At 51.0% G+C, this 16,163-nt stretch overlaps 1 protein-coding gene across 1 annotated transcript in view; it reads left to right on the top strand.

Annotated features, from left to right (window-relative positions):
* The first annotated feature begins 8,350 nt into the window (after nt 1-8,350).
* VSTM4 (V-set and transmembrane domain containing 4) overlaps nt 8,351-16,163 on the top strand; it is an 81,346-nt gene continuing 73,533 nt past the window's right edge. Inside the window, exon 1 of the mRNA XM_010854423.1 lies at nt 8,351-8,458. Coding sequence (XP_010852725.1) covers nt 8,404-8,458 — 55 coding nt within the window. The 5' untranslated portion in view covers nt 8,351-8,403. The remainder of the gene's footprint in view (nt 8,459-16,163) is intronic.

The following is a 16,163-nucleotide window of genomic DNA, read 5'->3' as shown; positions in this document are numbered from 1 at the left end:
TCATGAAAATGCCACGGTGACAAGAGCATGTGTGTGTACACATGCGTGTGTGTGCGTGGGCATGCACGAGTGTGACTGGGTGTGTATGTATGTGTGTGCTGGGCTGTGCTGTGCCTGGCTGGGGTGGAGCACAAGGACCTAGCAAGAAGGTCCATTAATGATGCTCTAATGGGCTTGTTGGGGCTTACTGATGCTTTGTTGCTGGACTTCCTGCAGCCTCTCCCAGAGCACACCCAGGAACTGAAGTGCCAGTTACCATCATCTTAGGAAGAGAGAGAGAGAATTACTGACAGGACTATTTTTTCAAACCTGAATACTATTCTTTCAAACGCCAAGAACATTCTTACCCGGCCCACATTGACTTACTCTTTGCTGCTTACACAATGACCTAAATAACAAATATTCTAGTTTATAGTTCCTTGATAACTCTAAAATAAAAACAAATTTATACATTAAATACAAAGCAATTGCATCAGCAATAAAACTCAAATTGACAACATTAGTTTTATGTCACTGTTGAGCTTGGTGCTTGCAAAACCAAGTTGCCTCCTAAGTGAGTATGGGATTGAACGCAAGGCAGATTCTTCTGGGGCTGATGGGTCCTAACTGCAGCATAGTAAGATGACACAATCTCCCAGTGTGGACAGTATGTAAAGCTGTATCATCTAAGGGCATCCCGGTTGCCAACCTACATGCAAACAAGGGCACAGAAATCATGTGCCACAAAATGTTTATAAAGTGTGTAAGCAGAAAATCCATGTGCTTTAAATTTTTGCCCTAAAGTTTTAAAAATTCCATTAGGGAGCAGGAGGAGCCCTGGAACCCTGATTGAGAAATGAAACCAAGGAGCACTCATGTGGAACACCCCTCACTTATTCCACAGACACTCACCCACTGCTCCCTCCGCAGCCAGGGCCTGGGCTCAAGCAGGAAGGACACAGAGATGATGGATGGCCAGTGTCTGGTCTTGGGGATCAGAGAGTCCAGTAGGCACATTTACGATGCTGTGTGTAGAGGTTTGTATAGGAAAGTGTGGGAGCTCTGAAGAGGGGAACTAACTCAGTCTTCGGGACTTGGAAGGCTTCCTGGAACAGGTAGTACCTCTTCAAGCAGAGTCTTAAGAGGAGAGAAACCCAGCACCTCCCTGACGAGGCAATTAGTCCAGATATCCCAAACTGAGATAAGACTGGGACTCTGAACTTCTAAAACAAAGGCTATCATTATAAAGACGGGAAAGGGTTTGTTTTGTCCTCTAGAGAGCTCGCTCCTTTGTCCCCACAATCTTCTCTTCAGGCAATTAATGGTTCAGCAATTTCATCATCGGAGAGTCATTCACTGACTCAAGACTTGTCCTTCTCTATTTTAATAATATCCTTGGAAAACTCACATACTAATTTAAGCCTTTTACATGAATTAATTCATTAGTTAGCTATAGAGGAAGTCCCTGAGGGAATGGAAATGGAGTTAGGGAGTGACCATGGAGAAGAGTTAGGACCAGATCTCATAACTCATCTGTGGAGGGGTGGGTGGGTACTAGGGAGAGGGAAACATACCCCGAAGATGTCTCATCTCTCATCCATCCGTGTGTGGAGTGGGGTACATGTGTGTGTGCTCTTAGGGGAGTGAGTGGGACGTTTTCTCACTCGAAAAGAGGTTACTCTGGATACTGCACAAAACACTAGCTTCCTGCATCTTGTCCTCATCTAGCCAGGAAGGCTGGGAGCAGCAACCTGGCCTGGCTGTGATGGAGGCTGAGCTATCAGCCAGGCTTCCCTTTTGACCAGCCCTGGCTCTATTTGGGCCAGTGTTTGGGAGGCAGCTGAGCAGTCCTGTCTCTGATTTTCCTGGCCCAGGGGAGCTGAGAGCTGGACTCAGCACTCCTCTGCAGAAGCAGAGAGAAAAGCCAGACTGGCTGTGAGAGACTCGGCTTGGAGATGCCTAGTCCGAGAGCAGCATACTGACCTGTAGCTGATGGAAGACAATCAACAGCCGGTTTGTACTTGCACATGACCGAATCTTGTGCACACTCTTCCTACAAACCCCAGAAGCCTTCTCTTGCCTGAGTCAGTGGCCTCCCACCACTCTCATTTCTAACGTGGGCATGATTGGCATTTTGTGGGCACTGTTATTTCCCTTGCAGGACTGCCCACTGCAATCTAGGGCTTTCACATCATGGTCTCTGAACGTTAGTTGTGCATTCACCCCTCAAATCATTGTGACAATCAAAACTGTTCCACACATCCAAAAACCCCTAGGGGGTCCATGCTGCCCACTGAAGGCTGTTTCTCCAAGGACAGGCTCTGCCAGCCTTGAGCACTGATCCGTCCTTGTTTGATTAAACACAAAGTAATAAGCGCCCACAGCACACAGTGAAGGTGGAGCAAGGAGACCAGGATGGGTTCATCAAAGCGGGGCTGATGGAGCACTGAAGCGGGTGGGTGCCGGTATGAAAGCTGCTCCTAGCTCTGGATTGCTGTGGTCCAAGAAAGGCTGCTATTTAGAACAAATGTATGGACACCAAGTGGGAAAAGTGAAGTGAGATGAACTGGCAGATTAGGAATGACATATATACAGCATTTCCTCCTCCAGGGGATCTTCCCAAACCAAGGATTGAACCCAGGCCTCCTGCATTGGCAGGCAGATTCTCTTATCGTCTGAGCCACAGGGAAGCCCATATATATAGGCTTCCCTGGTGGCTCAGATGGTAAAGGGTCTGCCTACAATGCAGGAGACCGGGGTTTGATCCCTGGGTCAGGAAGATTCCCTGGAGGAGATGGCAACCCACTCCAGTACTCTTGCCTCGAAAATCCCATGGACAGAGGAGCCTGGTAGGCTCCAGTCCATGGGGTCACAAAGAGTCGGACACAACTGAGCAACTTCACACACACACACGTATAAAATAGAAAATTAATGAACGCCTGTTCTTTAGCACAGGGAATTCCACCCAGTGCTCTGTGGTACAAAGAGGGGATATGTGTGCACACATTGCTGCTTCACTTTGCTGGGCAGCAGAGACTAACACAGCATCGTAAAGCCACTGAACACCAGTGAAAAAGGCTGCTACTCACGGACATCTGAATGTGTGAGAGGAAAGAGGGATCTTCTGCTAGACTCTCCGCTTTTCAGTTCCAGGTTAGGGTAAGCGATTTTCTTGGTTCTTTTGTTACTTTGTTTTGGGATTAGCCATCCCTCTCCTTGCTAGCTGACCTTGGTGACTGAGTCTTCAGTCTCCTGGCTCCCTACCCCCATCTCTATTTCTTAGCTCCCTTTATCTGCTCCCTCTTTGTCTGCCTTCTTCTTCCCTCCTCCTCCCTTCTTCCCTACTATTATGGGTTGAATTGAATCTCTCTCAGACAGAAAGTGACTGTATTTGGAAATGGGCCCTTTAAGGAAGTGGTTAAATTAAAATAAGGTCATTAGGCTGGGCTCTAATCCCATATAACTGGTGCCCTTATAAGAGGAGAAGATTAGGATCCAGACACACAGAGAAGAAAGAGCAGGTGAAGACACAGGGGGGAAACACCCATACACAAGCCGAGGAGAGAAGCTCCAGTGGAAAGCAAACTTGCTGAGACCTTGATCTCAGGTTTTTAGCTTCCAGAACGGTCAGAACAATTTATTTCTGTGCTTTAGGTCCCTCAGTTTGTGGCACTTTGTTATGGGAGCCCGAGAAACAGCTTCCTTTCTCCATTTACTAGTGCACCCGTGCACCGCCAAAAGGTTTACTGAGGGTCCGCCATGCACTGGGTACCACGCGAGAATGCGCTTCTAGGGCTCAGCCTCAGCCCTCCCCCGTCTCAGATCCTGGACAGTGACACTGGTTCCAAGGCATCTCCTATTGGCTTGAGGATGAGTCAGTTGTCGTTCCTTTTTCTGTACCCTCGTCGTGAGTCACAGACTCTAAAATTCAACACTTCCCTTGGATTACTGTCAATAACACTGGACATATTAGACTCAGTGAAGTCCCTGCTCCCAAACCCAGTGGTGCCCTCTCTGTGAGATGCCTGGAGGAGCCTTGTGACATCTCCCCTCCTTCACTGACATCACCCACCATCGTTGGGATGAAGTACCAACTCCTGGATCTGGCATTCGGGGGCCTCTAGGGCTTTGTTCCTGCCTGTACCTCAGTCCACATCTCACTCCCCAGATACAACTGGTCTATTAAGCTCTCAGGAGCCACCTGCAAGACTTGAAATGTCTGTGTCTTTTAATTTGTTATTATTACTTTTAATATCTTTGGCTGGTAACATGTGGGATCTTAGTTCCTTGACCACAGATTGAACCCTTGTCTCCTGAAGCAGAAATGCTGATGCCCCTCCTATGTCCTTCAGTCACTGTGCTTTGGTAATCTGTTTCCTGCTCTGGAACAGTCCCTTACCCTCTGCTGGTGGAACTCTCCCAGGATACTGCTGCTGCTGCTGCTAAGTCGCCTCAGTCGTGTCCGACTCTGTGCAACCCCAGAGACAGCAGCCCACCAGGCTCCCCCTTCCCTGGGATTCTCCAGGCAAGAACACTGGAGTGGGTTGCCATTTCCTTCCCCAATGCATGAAAGTGAAAAGTGAAAGTGAAGTCGCTCAGTCGTGTCTGAGGTTCATTTCAAGGGCTGCTTTCACTGTCGAGGTTTCCAGCAAGATGAGGAAGAGGAAGCAGGCATGGCCTCTGTTGTGATCAGTGATATAGATGACCTGTCCAGTTCCTAAACCTGCCTTCATTCCAATCTCTTCTGTCTGGAGCCTTCTAGAATATACTGCTGCTGCTGCTGCTAAGTCGCTTCAGTCGTGTCTGACTCTGTGCGACCCCAAAGACGACAGCCCATCAGGCTCCTCTGTTCCTGGGATTCTCCTGGCAAGAACACTGGAGTGGGTTGCCATTTCCTTCTCCAGTTCTAGAACCTAGGGGCCATTTTTTTTTTTTTTTTTCTTCCTGCATCCAGCCAGCCTGCAGAGTCTGACAACCAAGCTAACAATTGCTGCTAAGGTCAAGGAATGGCCTGAATTTATATCTTACAGCTTGGTTTGGAGAAGCTCTTTCTATCCAGCTGTATTGTCAGCCTTATAGCTTCACATCTCCTTACCTTTAGGGAAAAACCAGTGCATTCCCCACCCCTTCCCTGTTTGTGCAGGGGAAAGATGCTGCAATTTCTGTCTAAATTCCACCCTTGCTGGCTCATGACTTCTTCTTCTTCTGATTGGATAGACGCGTCCTCTGTAACCACGACCTCTTCTTTCCTATCCTCTCTCTCATCAGTCACAGCTGAAACCTCTTTTGTCCAAAGTCTTTGTTCACTCCCTGTTGGTGATAATTCAAGCATGCAACTAAGTGCTTTTGGCTCCAAAATGCCTGTGAACAGCAGGAAGGAGGAGATCTTAAAAATTACTTGTATAAATCCAGACTGAAAAAGCAACACAGAAATCCGCTGAGCACCTTAGATGGGGGTGTTTAATTTTCCTTGGTGCTTTTAGCTTAAGAATATACTTGCTATACACAAAGTCAAGCTGATTAGAAAACCATGCCATCCTCTTTCATCTCAGACCAGGCTTTAGCAGACAACTGAATAATGGAAGAAGAAAAGGAGACCTCCACTTCGTAGCCTGCCACGTAATTTATTTTAAGGGCACTTGGATTTCTAAGATTCTTTCAGTAGTGACTGGTATAGATTCAGGACTAGTTGAATAGGGCCTCAGCATAGCTTAGTGTCCTCAGGGATCTGGATCAACTTCAGAACAGTCTGAACACTCATCCAGAAACCCCAGACAGGGGGATTTTTAGAAGAGATAACTTTTAAAAATAATTGGATTGTATTATTTTTCTAATTCAGAACACAGTCAGACCTGATGGAGCCAGGAGTTGGACAAATAAGTTGGTGGAGAATTTTCAAATTGTCTTAAGGTTGTGAGTGAGTTAGCAGGCAGCAGCAGCAAGGGGAAGGGAAGTATCGGGAAGGCCTTTGCTATGTATCCAGGATAACTGAAATCCTGAATCTCATCTGGGTCATTGATGGTGTCTGCCCTGGAGACTGGGTGTGTTTCCCTGTTCCTATGTCTGCAGCAAAGGTCGAGATATTCTGGTAGATTATTTCAGAAGCTGAAAAGGACTGAGAGAGATAGCTGCAAAGAGAATACTGAAAAGAGAATACTGTTAGGTGTCACAGAACTATAAGAAAAGCACTTTTCAGCCCCTAAATCTCCAGCAGAACATCAATTTTGGCAAAGAGAGGGCGAGGCAAAGGGTGGACCCTTAAGTCTGATTTTGGATTGAATATCTGCTCACTTCTGCAGGAAATGATATTTAGAAATGATACTAAAGCGATAATTGGCTCCCCTGAGTGTGCCCCACCTGTGTAAAGGGCTCTTTCTACTTTCCCCCAACAGGGAGTAAATCCCAAGCACAAAGGTTGAGGTGGGAGGTCTCAGAGGACACCACACAGTCCTGCCACTTCCTTAGCTTCCTGCCCACGTGCGGTCATGCCGACATGCCACTTTACATATGTCACCATCGTCTGGACAATGAGGTTCAGAGAGGTTATGTTGCCCAGGGACCCACAAGTGGTACCCAGGGTGGGATACTGGTCAGCTTTCAGAATCAGCATTCCTCCTCTGGCATCCTTTCCCCTGTCTCACCAAGCACTGTCTTCCATAGTCAGAATCCAAGTTCTCCATCCAGACACTCTGTGGCCCAAGAGTCCTGGATAGGAGACCTCTCTGAGTCTAAGCTTACTAACCTGTAAAATGGACCCTGGGACCTCACAGGGGTGGGGTGTGAGGTTTAGTTGCTTATATATGCAAAGTGGTTTCCCAGCTCTGGTCTGGAAGTCTCCCAGAAATGTCCGTATTCCTGGGTTGTAGGATCCTGTTTGACACCAGTTCTTGCCCTCACTTCTTGTCCTTGGCATCAGACCCAGCAACCTTGCAGCCAGTTCCCCATGGACTCCTCAACTCTGTCACCACCTGGTGAAAAGAGGTGGGGCTGCTCCTTCCCATCAGGCTGCCTGGACGGTCAGCCCAGTCCCTGCAGAGCCCTGCTCCTTGTGAGAGTCCTCAGCTAGAAGAGTCCTATGGACTCTTGGCCTTAGGACCCCAGGGAATACCTGGCATTTGGAGACATCACAAGTGCTGTGCACCCACTGGCCTGGGCTGCAGGGTGGACTTGTCCTCTGGGACATGACCTGGGGCTAAAAGCAGCCAGTGGGCAGTACCACCTCTATCTCATGCCTTCCCCACCCTCATTCACTGCTTTTAGAGGGAAGGAGACAGGGGCCATGTTCTCTTCTTCCTTCAGGGACCCCACTCCAAATTAGGGTCCACCTTTTCTGGAACCCCACAAAGCCCTCCTTTGACAGACACATGCAAAACATATCTAACACACACTTTCTTTGCTCCAGAAGTGCTGGACTAACACATTAGTCAGGCTCTGGCCCCAAATTTAGAAGCATGGGGAAGAGATCAGGCACTGACTCAGGGTGAGAAGGGCTGAATGGCCTTCTCACCACATCCTGGCTGTGTGACCAGGAACAGCCCTTTCATCTCCCTGCCTCTGCTTCCTTATCTGCAGCAATAATAGTAAAGACAGGTGACATTCACTGCCCCGGGTACCAGGTACAATGCCTTAACTGGAACTGTCTCACTTGATCTTCTTAAGCACCCAGTGAGGGACATGCCCATCTCCCCGTTGTACAGATGGAGGAAACTGAGGCGCATGGAGGTTGAGGAGCTGTCCCAGGGTCTCACAGTGGCAGGGCTTAGTGACATGCTGCAGAGTATCTAGCCAATGTCTGTGGCTGGGAGCACCCTAAGCGGTCATCACAGTTTACAGTGTCCGCACACTCTGAACTTCCGTGTGTGAACCTTCTCCATTTTCCAAGCATCCCCATGCATGGCATCCCCCACCCGCATTCGAATTCAGCTGCTCCTTGGCTCCCAAAGGTCTCTGTGTAGAGACTACAGGAGGTTCACTGGGCAACAGGTTAGCCTTAGGTCCAGGAAGTCCCCGCATTTGGTAGTTGCCCCCCACCCCATCTTTCACCCAAGCTCCCAGACACCGTCCCCGTAGCAATAACTGGCCTGTGATGCAAACTGACCTCCAGTATCATTGCAGATACGTATGCCCTGTATCCGATCCATTGCCTCCCAGAACCTCAGTGTTCACATCTGCGAAATGGGAGTGGTGAAATGAGCCGCCTGCAGGTTTTGGTAGAGGATCGCCGGCGGGGCCTCGCCCTCGCCGTCAGCCCAGAAGCCCTGGCCGGGCGTGGGGGCAGGCGGCCGGAGGGGCGGGGGCCGGAGCCGGGCGTGGGGCAGGCGCGGGGCGGGCTGCGCGGCGGCGGGGTCGGGGGAGGAGTGGGGGGCGGGTGGCGGGCAGGCGGTGGCGCTGCTCCCGCGTCACAGCGCCGGGCGCGGCGGGGAGATGCGGCTCCTGGCGCTGGCGGTGGCCGTGCTGCTGGCGCGGGCTCCAGCCCCGGGTAAGCGCGGCGGGACCGGGCGGCTCGGGGGACCCTGGGGTGGGGCTCGGGTGGCGGGGCCCGGGGAGGCCGGGGCTGGGGACCTGGGACTCGGGCCTGGCCGGGAGGCCCCGACGCCTCCGGGCCGCCCCCTCCCGGTCCCCGTCGGCGCCCGCGAGCCAGGGTCTGTCGGTCTAGGCGGCGGAGCTCAGCGGAGCCTCTGGAGGGTCGGGATGCCGCGTCCCTTCCTCGCTTCCCTCTTGGCTGGGACCCCAGCGCTCCGCCGGACCCTCCGCAGCCCAGTTCTCTCCCAGGGGCCAGGCCTCCAAGTGGAAGACGCGAGCAGGACTCTGCGAGCCCCGGTGTTGGTTTGTTTTCTGTTTTCTTCCCAGCAGTCAGAGCCAACAGCTGTTGGCAGGTTAGTGTGGGCAGCAACTCCCCTTTAATTCTCTTCGGAGAGTTCTTTGGAGGACCGGTCCGAAGGGGCCGCATCTGCCGCCGGCCGTGGGGTTTGGGGACTTGATCGCGGGCATTTTGCGATGACCCGGCCTGGGGATCCTCGGCTGGATGAAGCCGGGCCCTTTCCCCTTTCCCTGAGCACCCGACTTTTGGGACAGCCTCCACCGCACTACTGGCTTCCATTTGGGGTTTCTGCTCCCACTTCTAAGGTGCTGAAGACTTTTCTTTATTTCCCAAGGCTGAAAGGGCAGTGTTGGCTAGAATAATAGTAATAATAAATATATTGATGGCACTCACATTTCCTGGGTGCCCATTGGGTGTTACAGTTATCTCCTTTAATCACACAGTACTTCAAAGAAATAATGACAAGAGTAAATATATATATCCAAGTGCTTTGCAAACATTAATTCAGTTAAACTTGTCTCTGAGGGAAATGCTATTATTATTATCCCTTATTTTACAGATGAGGAAACAGGCCAGGTCCATGAATTGACTTGCTTTAAGTCACAAGGCTTATACCTGGTTTAGCTGGGATTTGAACGCAAGAATCCTGGGTCTAGACCGCTTTTACTGGCTAGGCTGTGTTGCCAGTGTTTTTTAAGTAAGGGGGCTGATTAACAGAGTTAAGTAATTTTCCAGCATTTGGGTGGGTGGCCCAGCATTTGAGCCAGCATAGATCGAGTCTGATGGGGAATGGGACCTGGTTCCCAGTGGGAAGAAATTTACCCCTCGTCCCCTGGCTACCAGTGCAGTGGGGTTTCCAGCGAACTTGAAATCGGCCCTGTGGGAAATGTTCTTCACAGTTGTTGCTGTCTTGGCTCACAGTTACTGGAGGTTTGACTGAGATAGTTGGGCCAGGGCAGCTCTAGTGGCCAGCAGCCAGCAAGAGGCAAGAAGCGGGGCAAGGGTGTTTGTTCCCTGGGCTCCACGACAGACTTCCTAATCTCAGGTGCTGTCAGCCGTGGTGTCCCCAGAGAGGGGCTTTTCCCAGGAAACCTCAGGAGCTTTGAGAACTGGAATTAGGGAGCCTTTATTTATTTGGCCACATTGTGTGACATGTGGGATTTTAGTTCCCCGACCAGGGATCAAACCCACACCCTCTACACTGGAAGTGCGGAGTCTTAACTGCGGACTGCCAGGGGAGTCCCCTGGAATTCGAGAGCCTTTAGCCACCCTGGCTGTGCTCACGGCTGTGTGGTGATGGCAGCTTCTGCTTGGGCCCACTCAGTATGCCAGTCATTCTTTAAGCTTTTCATCCACAGCCCCTGGTTGCGGCACCTCAAATGAAGGCCTGGCAGATCCACTTTATACCTAAGTCTGGGCTCTTAACTGCTGCCCTTTTCTACATCTCCCTTTTGGGGAAAAGTGGGGCCTTAGGGGTTACCTGGTCCCACCTGTCATTTTACAGCAAGCTGAGGGGGCAGACTATTTACTCAAAGCCACGCTGTAGTCCAGATTGGTGGTTGAGAACCGTCTCTGATGCCCGATGGCCTCGTCGCTAATTCCTGCTCTGCCATGTTCTGTGTGAGCTTGGACAAGGGGCTTAGCTTCTCTGGGCCTTAGCCTTCCTGTCTGTAAAATGGGGATAAACATACTATGAGGATAAATTAAGAAAACACAACTAAAGTGCTTAGAACAGTACTTGCTCTAGAGTTCACATCCAGTAAATGTTAGTGTTCATCATGGGTCAGGGCCTTGTGTTCATCCCGGATGAGAGCTATTTTAAGGTGACCACCTTAATATGAAGGCATTACCCTGTAGGCTGGATCTCCACTTGGTACTCGGTAAACACTGGCTTCGAGTGTTGTGGGCTTTAAAGGAATTCAGTTATATTTCTTTCAGAGATTTATTTGTCACAAATTCAGACTATCCTTTCAGTGAGATTGAGATTACTGCCAACCGGTACACGCAGAGTGCATCCCTTATCAATGCAGAGGCTCCTGGCCTCCTGAGAGGAGAGAGGAAGTTTCTTCTAGACAGAGAAACATGGGGCACAGAGCCATTAGCACTTAGCTCGCCAAGCTGGAGCAGAGGGACCCTAACCTTGCCACCTTTGTGTCCCAGATGAGGCAGGCACTCTGCTTCTGTTAGAAGTTCTATATTCCGCTGTCCCTGGAAGCTGCTATTTCTCACTTCATATGTGTGGGGAGCGGGTAAGTGGGGCAAGGGAGAGAAGATGGTTGAGTACTAGATGAATAGGTTGTGTACTGTTTGGCTATACTGAAGTCCTTTTAGGCTGTTTTCTGAGCTTTAGTTCTTTTCATAACATTATCCAAATGGGAACAAGAGGATTAGACCCCATCAATCTTATCCACAGGAACTTAACATTTATTTACAGGGGGAACCAGCTATGTAATTTGTGGGATTCAGTGCAAAATGGAAATGCAGGGTCCTTCATTTTAAACTTTTTAGGCTTTTAAAAGAGCAACAGCAGAGATTAAATCGAATGGAGCGCCTCCAAGCTTAAGGCCCTGCATGACTGTTGCCCATGCCCCGAGAAGCCCAGCCTTCTTCCTATAGATCACCGAGTGTGTCGCTTTCTGTTATTTCCACCTGCCCTGTTCTCAGAGCATGCAAAGATTATCAGTATTTCAAAGGTGCTCTTTTAAAGTAGCTTTTTAAATTTATTTTAAAAAATATATTTGTTGTGCCGGGTCTTAATTGCGGCATGTGAATTCTTAGTTGCTGCGTGTGGGATCTGGTTCCCTGACCAGGGATTGAACCCAGGTGCCTGCCTTGGGAGCACAGAGTCTTAGCCACTGGGCCACCAGGGATGTCCCTAAAGGTGCTTTCTTGCTGGAGCCTTATACTCCCCACGCAAGGCATCATCTTCCTGGTTTTGAGATGAGGGAACTGAGGCCCTGAGGACCTCACTCCTAGTAGAACCAGGTTTCCAGCCTGGCTTTGTTGGATTCCAACCCCTGACTCTCTGCCCAGTCCTGCCACACCACTGGCAAGGCCCTGGGTCTTGAGCATCCTGGCGCCCAGCCCATGAGCGGAGGGCAAACCTGGCTACCAGGTCATGGCACATGTGCTTGTTGAAGAAATAAGGTTCTCTGCAACAGGAAGCCTGACCATCTGTTTTGGGTCAGTCTCTTTCTTGCCCATGTTGTCATATTCCTCCTTTAAGAACAGGTCCTGGGGGCCCTGACTGGGGTGCAGTGGCCCCCCAGAGGTCTGCCTGCAGACCTGGGTGGCTGCCTGGGCTATGGTGCAGGGCGCTTCACTGGAGGATACTGATCTTCCCATTTCCAGCCTGCACTAGTTCCTCCTGCCTCAGACTCTTTGCACAGGTGGAACCATCTCCCACGAAGATGACTGCCTCGCTGCTGCCCTGAATTTGTGTTATGAGCCCCGCCTCAGCCTTCCACTCACCCTCACCTCCCCAGGGTTTCTTTCCTCCCTGACACATGGAGATCAGAGTCTCTCTCTCAGTTTTGTAAGCCCCGCATCACTTCTGTGTGGTACCTGACACTGTTTGTAGTCGCTTTCTCCGGGGGGCCTTGGTTCAATTGTCCCAGGGGGGCTGGGTTCAATCCCTGGTCAGGGAACCAGATCCCACATGCTGCAACTAAGAGTTCACATGCCGCAACTAAGACCCGGCACAAACAAATATTTTGTGTGTGTGTGTCTTTTTCCTGATGGCCAGTGCCTCATCCACTGGCCTCTCAGCTCCTTGATGTCAGGGTGCCTCTTCTCGCAGTGCTTGGCACATGGCTGTGCTCAGCAACTATTTGTCAAGTGATTAAGTGAACAAAGCCTAAGCTAGGGTGTGAGCTGGAGCAAGCGGAGTGCTGAATGTGGAGGTGGTGGGGTGGGGACGGGGTTGGGGGTCTACCTCCCACCTCACTTCCCAGCAGTGCAGGACCAGAAAGCAAGAAATTCAGTTCTCCAGCAGAGTGACTTCAGTGCTGCTTCCTCCTCGGCTGGAGAGGGGAGACTCTGCCCTGCCCGGGGCTGCTTCCTTACCTTATGTGGTGTCAGAGGGTCTGGTGACACCTGCCTCTCCTGCCTGGTAGCTGGCTTGGTCCCTGTTGCCTGCTTTGCCTGCAGGATGTGGATGCCCTGTTGTTCAGATTGAGACCCAGAGGGGAAAGGCTTGGGCCCCTCCCCAGCACCACACTCTAGTCAGCCTGTCTCTACTGCGTGCCTCTTGGCCGCTCTGCAGTTTCTCTGTTGAGCCATATGCTGCTGCTGCTAAGTCACTTCAGTCGTGTCCGACTCTGTGCGACCCCATAGACGGCAGCCCACCAGGCTCCCCCGTCCCTGGGATTCTCCAGGCAAGAATACTGGAGTGGCTTGCCATTTCCTTCTCCAATGCGTGAAAGTGAAAAGTGAAAGGGAAGCCGGTTGAGCCATATGGGGCCTGATAATTGCCATGGGCAGAAGCTGTGTGATGCTTTCCTCTAGTATTTAAACATCCAGCTCAACAGAGGTCTGCAAGGCACTGGGTTCTCTACCTGCGTTTTCTCCCTCCCTCGAGCAATGCCACTTCTCACAGCTGTTTGCCTTTGGGCTGAGTTGTGTTCCCTGGGCTTGAGGTAGTCATTTCCAGTGTAGAGGGGAGGGCGTTGCCTGGGGCGGTGGCTTTCTGAGAAGGTCACTGTTTGCATGGGGAACCATACAACCTGAGAGCCTGTGTCTTTTAACAAAGCTAAATGCCCCGAGGAACCTGTGGGCAGTACCGTTTCCACGTCACCCCCCCCCCCCCGCCCCCGCCCCGTACTCTCGTGTGGAAAGTAGGTGTAAATATCTGGGCTGGTGGGAAGACTAGGGCCGAAATAAGCCTTCCTGGGAGGAAGGTTGAATTGCTTCACTGGGGCCGCTGTCGCAAAGTGCCGCAGGCTGGGGGATTCAGCAGCAGAGTTTAGTTTCTCCCAGCCCAAAGGCCAGAAGTCTGCAGGGTCGCTGTCTTCTGAGCCTTTCTCCTTGGGCTCTAGTCGGCCGTCTTCTCCTTATATGTTTACATGATCTTTCCTCCGTCCGTGTCTGCTTCCTAATCTCCTCTTATAAGACACCAGTCATGTTGGATTAGAAAAGGAAATGGCAACCCACTCTAGTATTCTTGCCCGGGAAATCCCGTGGACAGGAACCTGGTGGGTTACAGTCCCTAGGCTCGCAAAGAGTGACTGAACAACGACAGCATGTTGGATCGGGGTCCTCCCTAAGGGCTTCCTTTTAACCTAGTCATTTCACTAAAGGGTCTCTCTCCAATACAGTCCCATTCAGAGTTCCTGGGGATTAGGGCTTCAGTATAGGAATTTGCGGAGAAGGCAATGGCACCCCACTCCAGTACTCTTGCTTGGAAAATCCCATGGACGGAGGAGCCTGGTGGCTGCAGTCCATGGGGTCTCGAGAGTCGGACACGACTGAGCGACTTCACTTTCACTTTTCACTTTCATGCATTGGAGAAGGAAATGGCAACCCACTCCAGTGTTCTTGCCTGGAGAATTCCAGGGACGGGGAGCCTGGTGGGCTGCCGTCTATGGGGTCACACAGAGTCGGACACGACTGAAGCAATGTAGCAGATAGGAATCTGTGGGGGACACTGTTCAGCCCATAGCAAGGGTCTTGGCACATCAGTGGGAGTGACATGTTTGGGCCATCTGTAACAGAGGGGCTAACTGAAGGCAGAGAGGCGTTTCCATCTTTAACTGGGGAAGATGGTGCACTTTGCTCCATTTCCCGGGAGCTGCTAACTCGGCCTGAGCTGCAGAAGTGGAAGAGTTACTAGTTTGCCTCCAGGATGGAATCTGGCCTCCCATGAGGACCGGAGCACTTGGCATGTTCTCCTGGTTTCAGCCACTATAAATAACCCCTCCTTCCTGCAGCGTTAATAGGAGGAGACGAGGGTGTGGGGTCCCGGCTGTGCGCTCATCCCATCCATGCTGTTTCAATTTCCTGCCTTCCCCAGCTCTCCTTGCTTCCAGTGGGGAGACCCTGGGGGCGGGCCGAGCAGGACTTCAGTCCTGGAAGCCAGCTGCTCCATCTCTGCTGCCCTCCGCCTGCCAAACTCTTGGGCAGCTGTTAAAGTGGGGTCAGCCTGGCATTTCTGTGCTCTTCAGGGGGCTCCCACCATGGGGCCTGAGCGGACTTTGGGGAAATGCTTTTGGTCTAATATGCCGTGGTGTGTGGGCTGGTGGGAGAGCTGCAGGGAAACAGTGAGGGCAGCCCCTCCTTTGTCCTGTGTGAGTGACTTGTGTAGATAGAGATTGTTACTAGGGGCGTGTGCCTTCCTTGGGTACCTGTTGATCTGCAGTCCCGAGTGTCTCCCTGGGCGGCTTTTTCTTTGTCACTGTAAACATACAAGACCTCATTCTTGTTCACAATGAGCTGAGTCCAGCCAAGCATCCATCTTTTCCTTCTGAATTCACTTCCATCTATTTTTTTTAATGGTAACAAAAGACTATCACAGTGCTGTTAGCTGAATAATGACCCCCAAAGATGTCTGCATCCTGATCCCTGGAACTGTGAATGCAGTTTAAAAGGCACTTTATGGATGTGATTAAGTTAAGGATCCTGAAATATCCTGGAGTGTCCTGGTGGCCTGGCTTTTAAGAGCTGAGAAGCAAAAGAAAATAGACTCTCAAGTTGTATCTCTTGAGGTGTTCAGTTTATTAAATGAACAGTGGAAACTATGTCAAAACGATATGTAAGGAGGAGCTTATTGCCTGAATTTTTACAATGAAGGATACTGTTTGTGTTAAACTCTCCCTGTCACCCCAGCACACACAGGGCCTCACCTTGTTGACTCACAGCCTCTTCACAGTGTAAGGACCAGATCTTTACTCTCTTTTTCATCCTTCCTCCTTGCTTACCTATAGTGCTGTCCAGGGTTCAAAGTCTTGGGCGACTCTGCCATCCAGGCCCCCAAGTCCCCTCATGTGACCAGGAGTGGGTATTTGGGGGCTATTAGTAGTTTGGGATGACCTCGGGGACACCTGCTCTTGCAGTAGGGCATCATGCTTCCTGGAGTTGCTTGCTGGGCAGTGCAGGGATGATGATGTGGGATCTGGTGAGAAGACAGCCCAGCTTGGAGAGTAGCAGGCTCTGGGCATCTTGTCCTTCCTGGACTCTGCCTGCCAGGGGGAGGCTGCACTCATGAGCTCCCGGGCTGCACAGCTGCAATATGTAATCCTGTAGACGCCGTGCAGTGTGTCTACTGGGAGAAGACCTGGGCAAGGGTACTGGGCTGGCTGATCTTGGGTGGACAGGGAGGGGCACCCTCGAATGTCAGCTTGGAGCAGAACCGTGGCTGGGGAGAGTG

The sequence above is a fragment of the Bison bison genome, unplaced genomic scaffold, assembly GCF_000754665.1.
Source record: "Bison bison bison isolate TAMUID 2011002044 unplaced genomic scaffold, Bison_UMD1.0 scf7180017864341, whole genome shotgun sequence".
NCBI classification, from domain to species: Eukaryota; Metazoa; Chordata; class Mammalia; order Artiodactyla; family Bovidae; genus Bison; species Bison bison.
The sequence above is the reverse complement of the archived record's forward strand: the minus strand, read 5'-3'. Positions and strand labels throughout refer to the sequence as shown.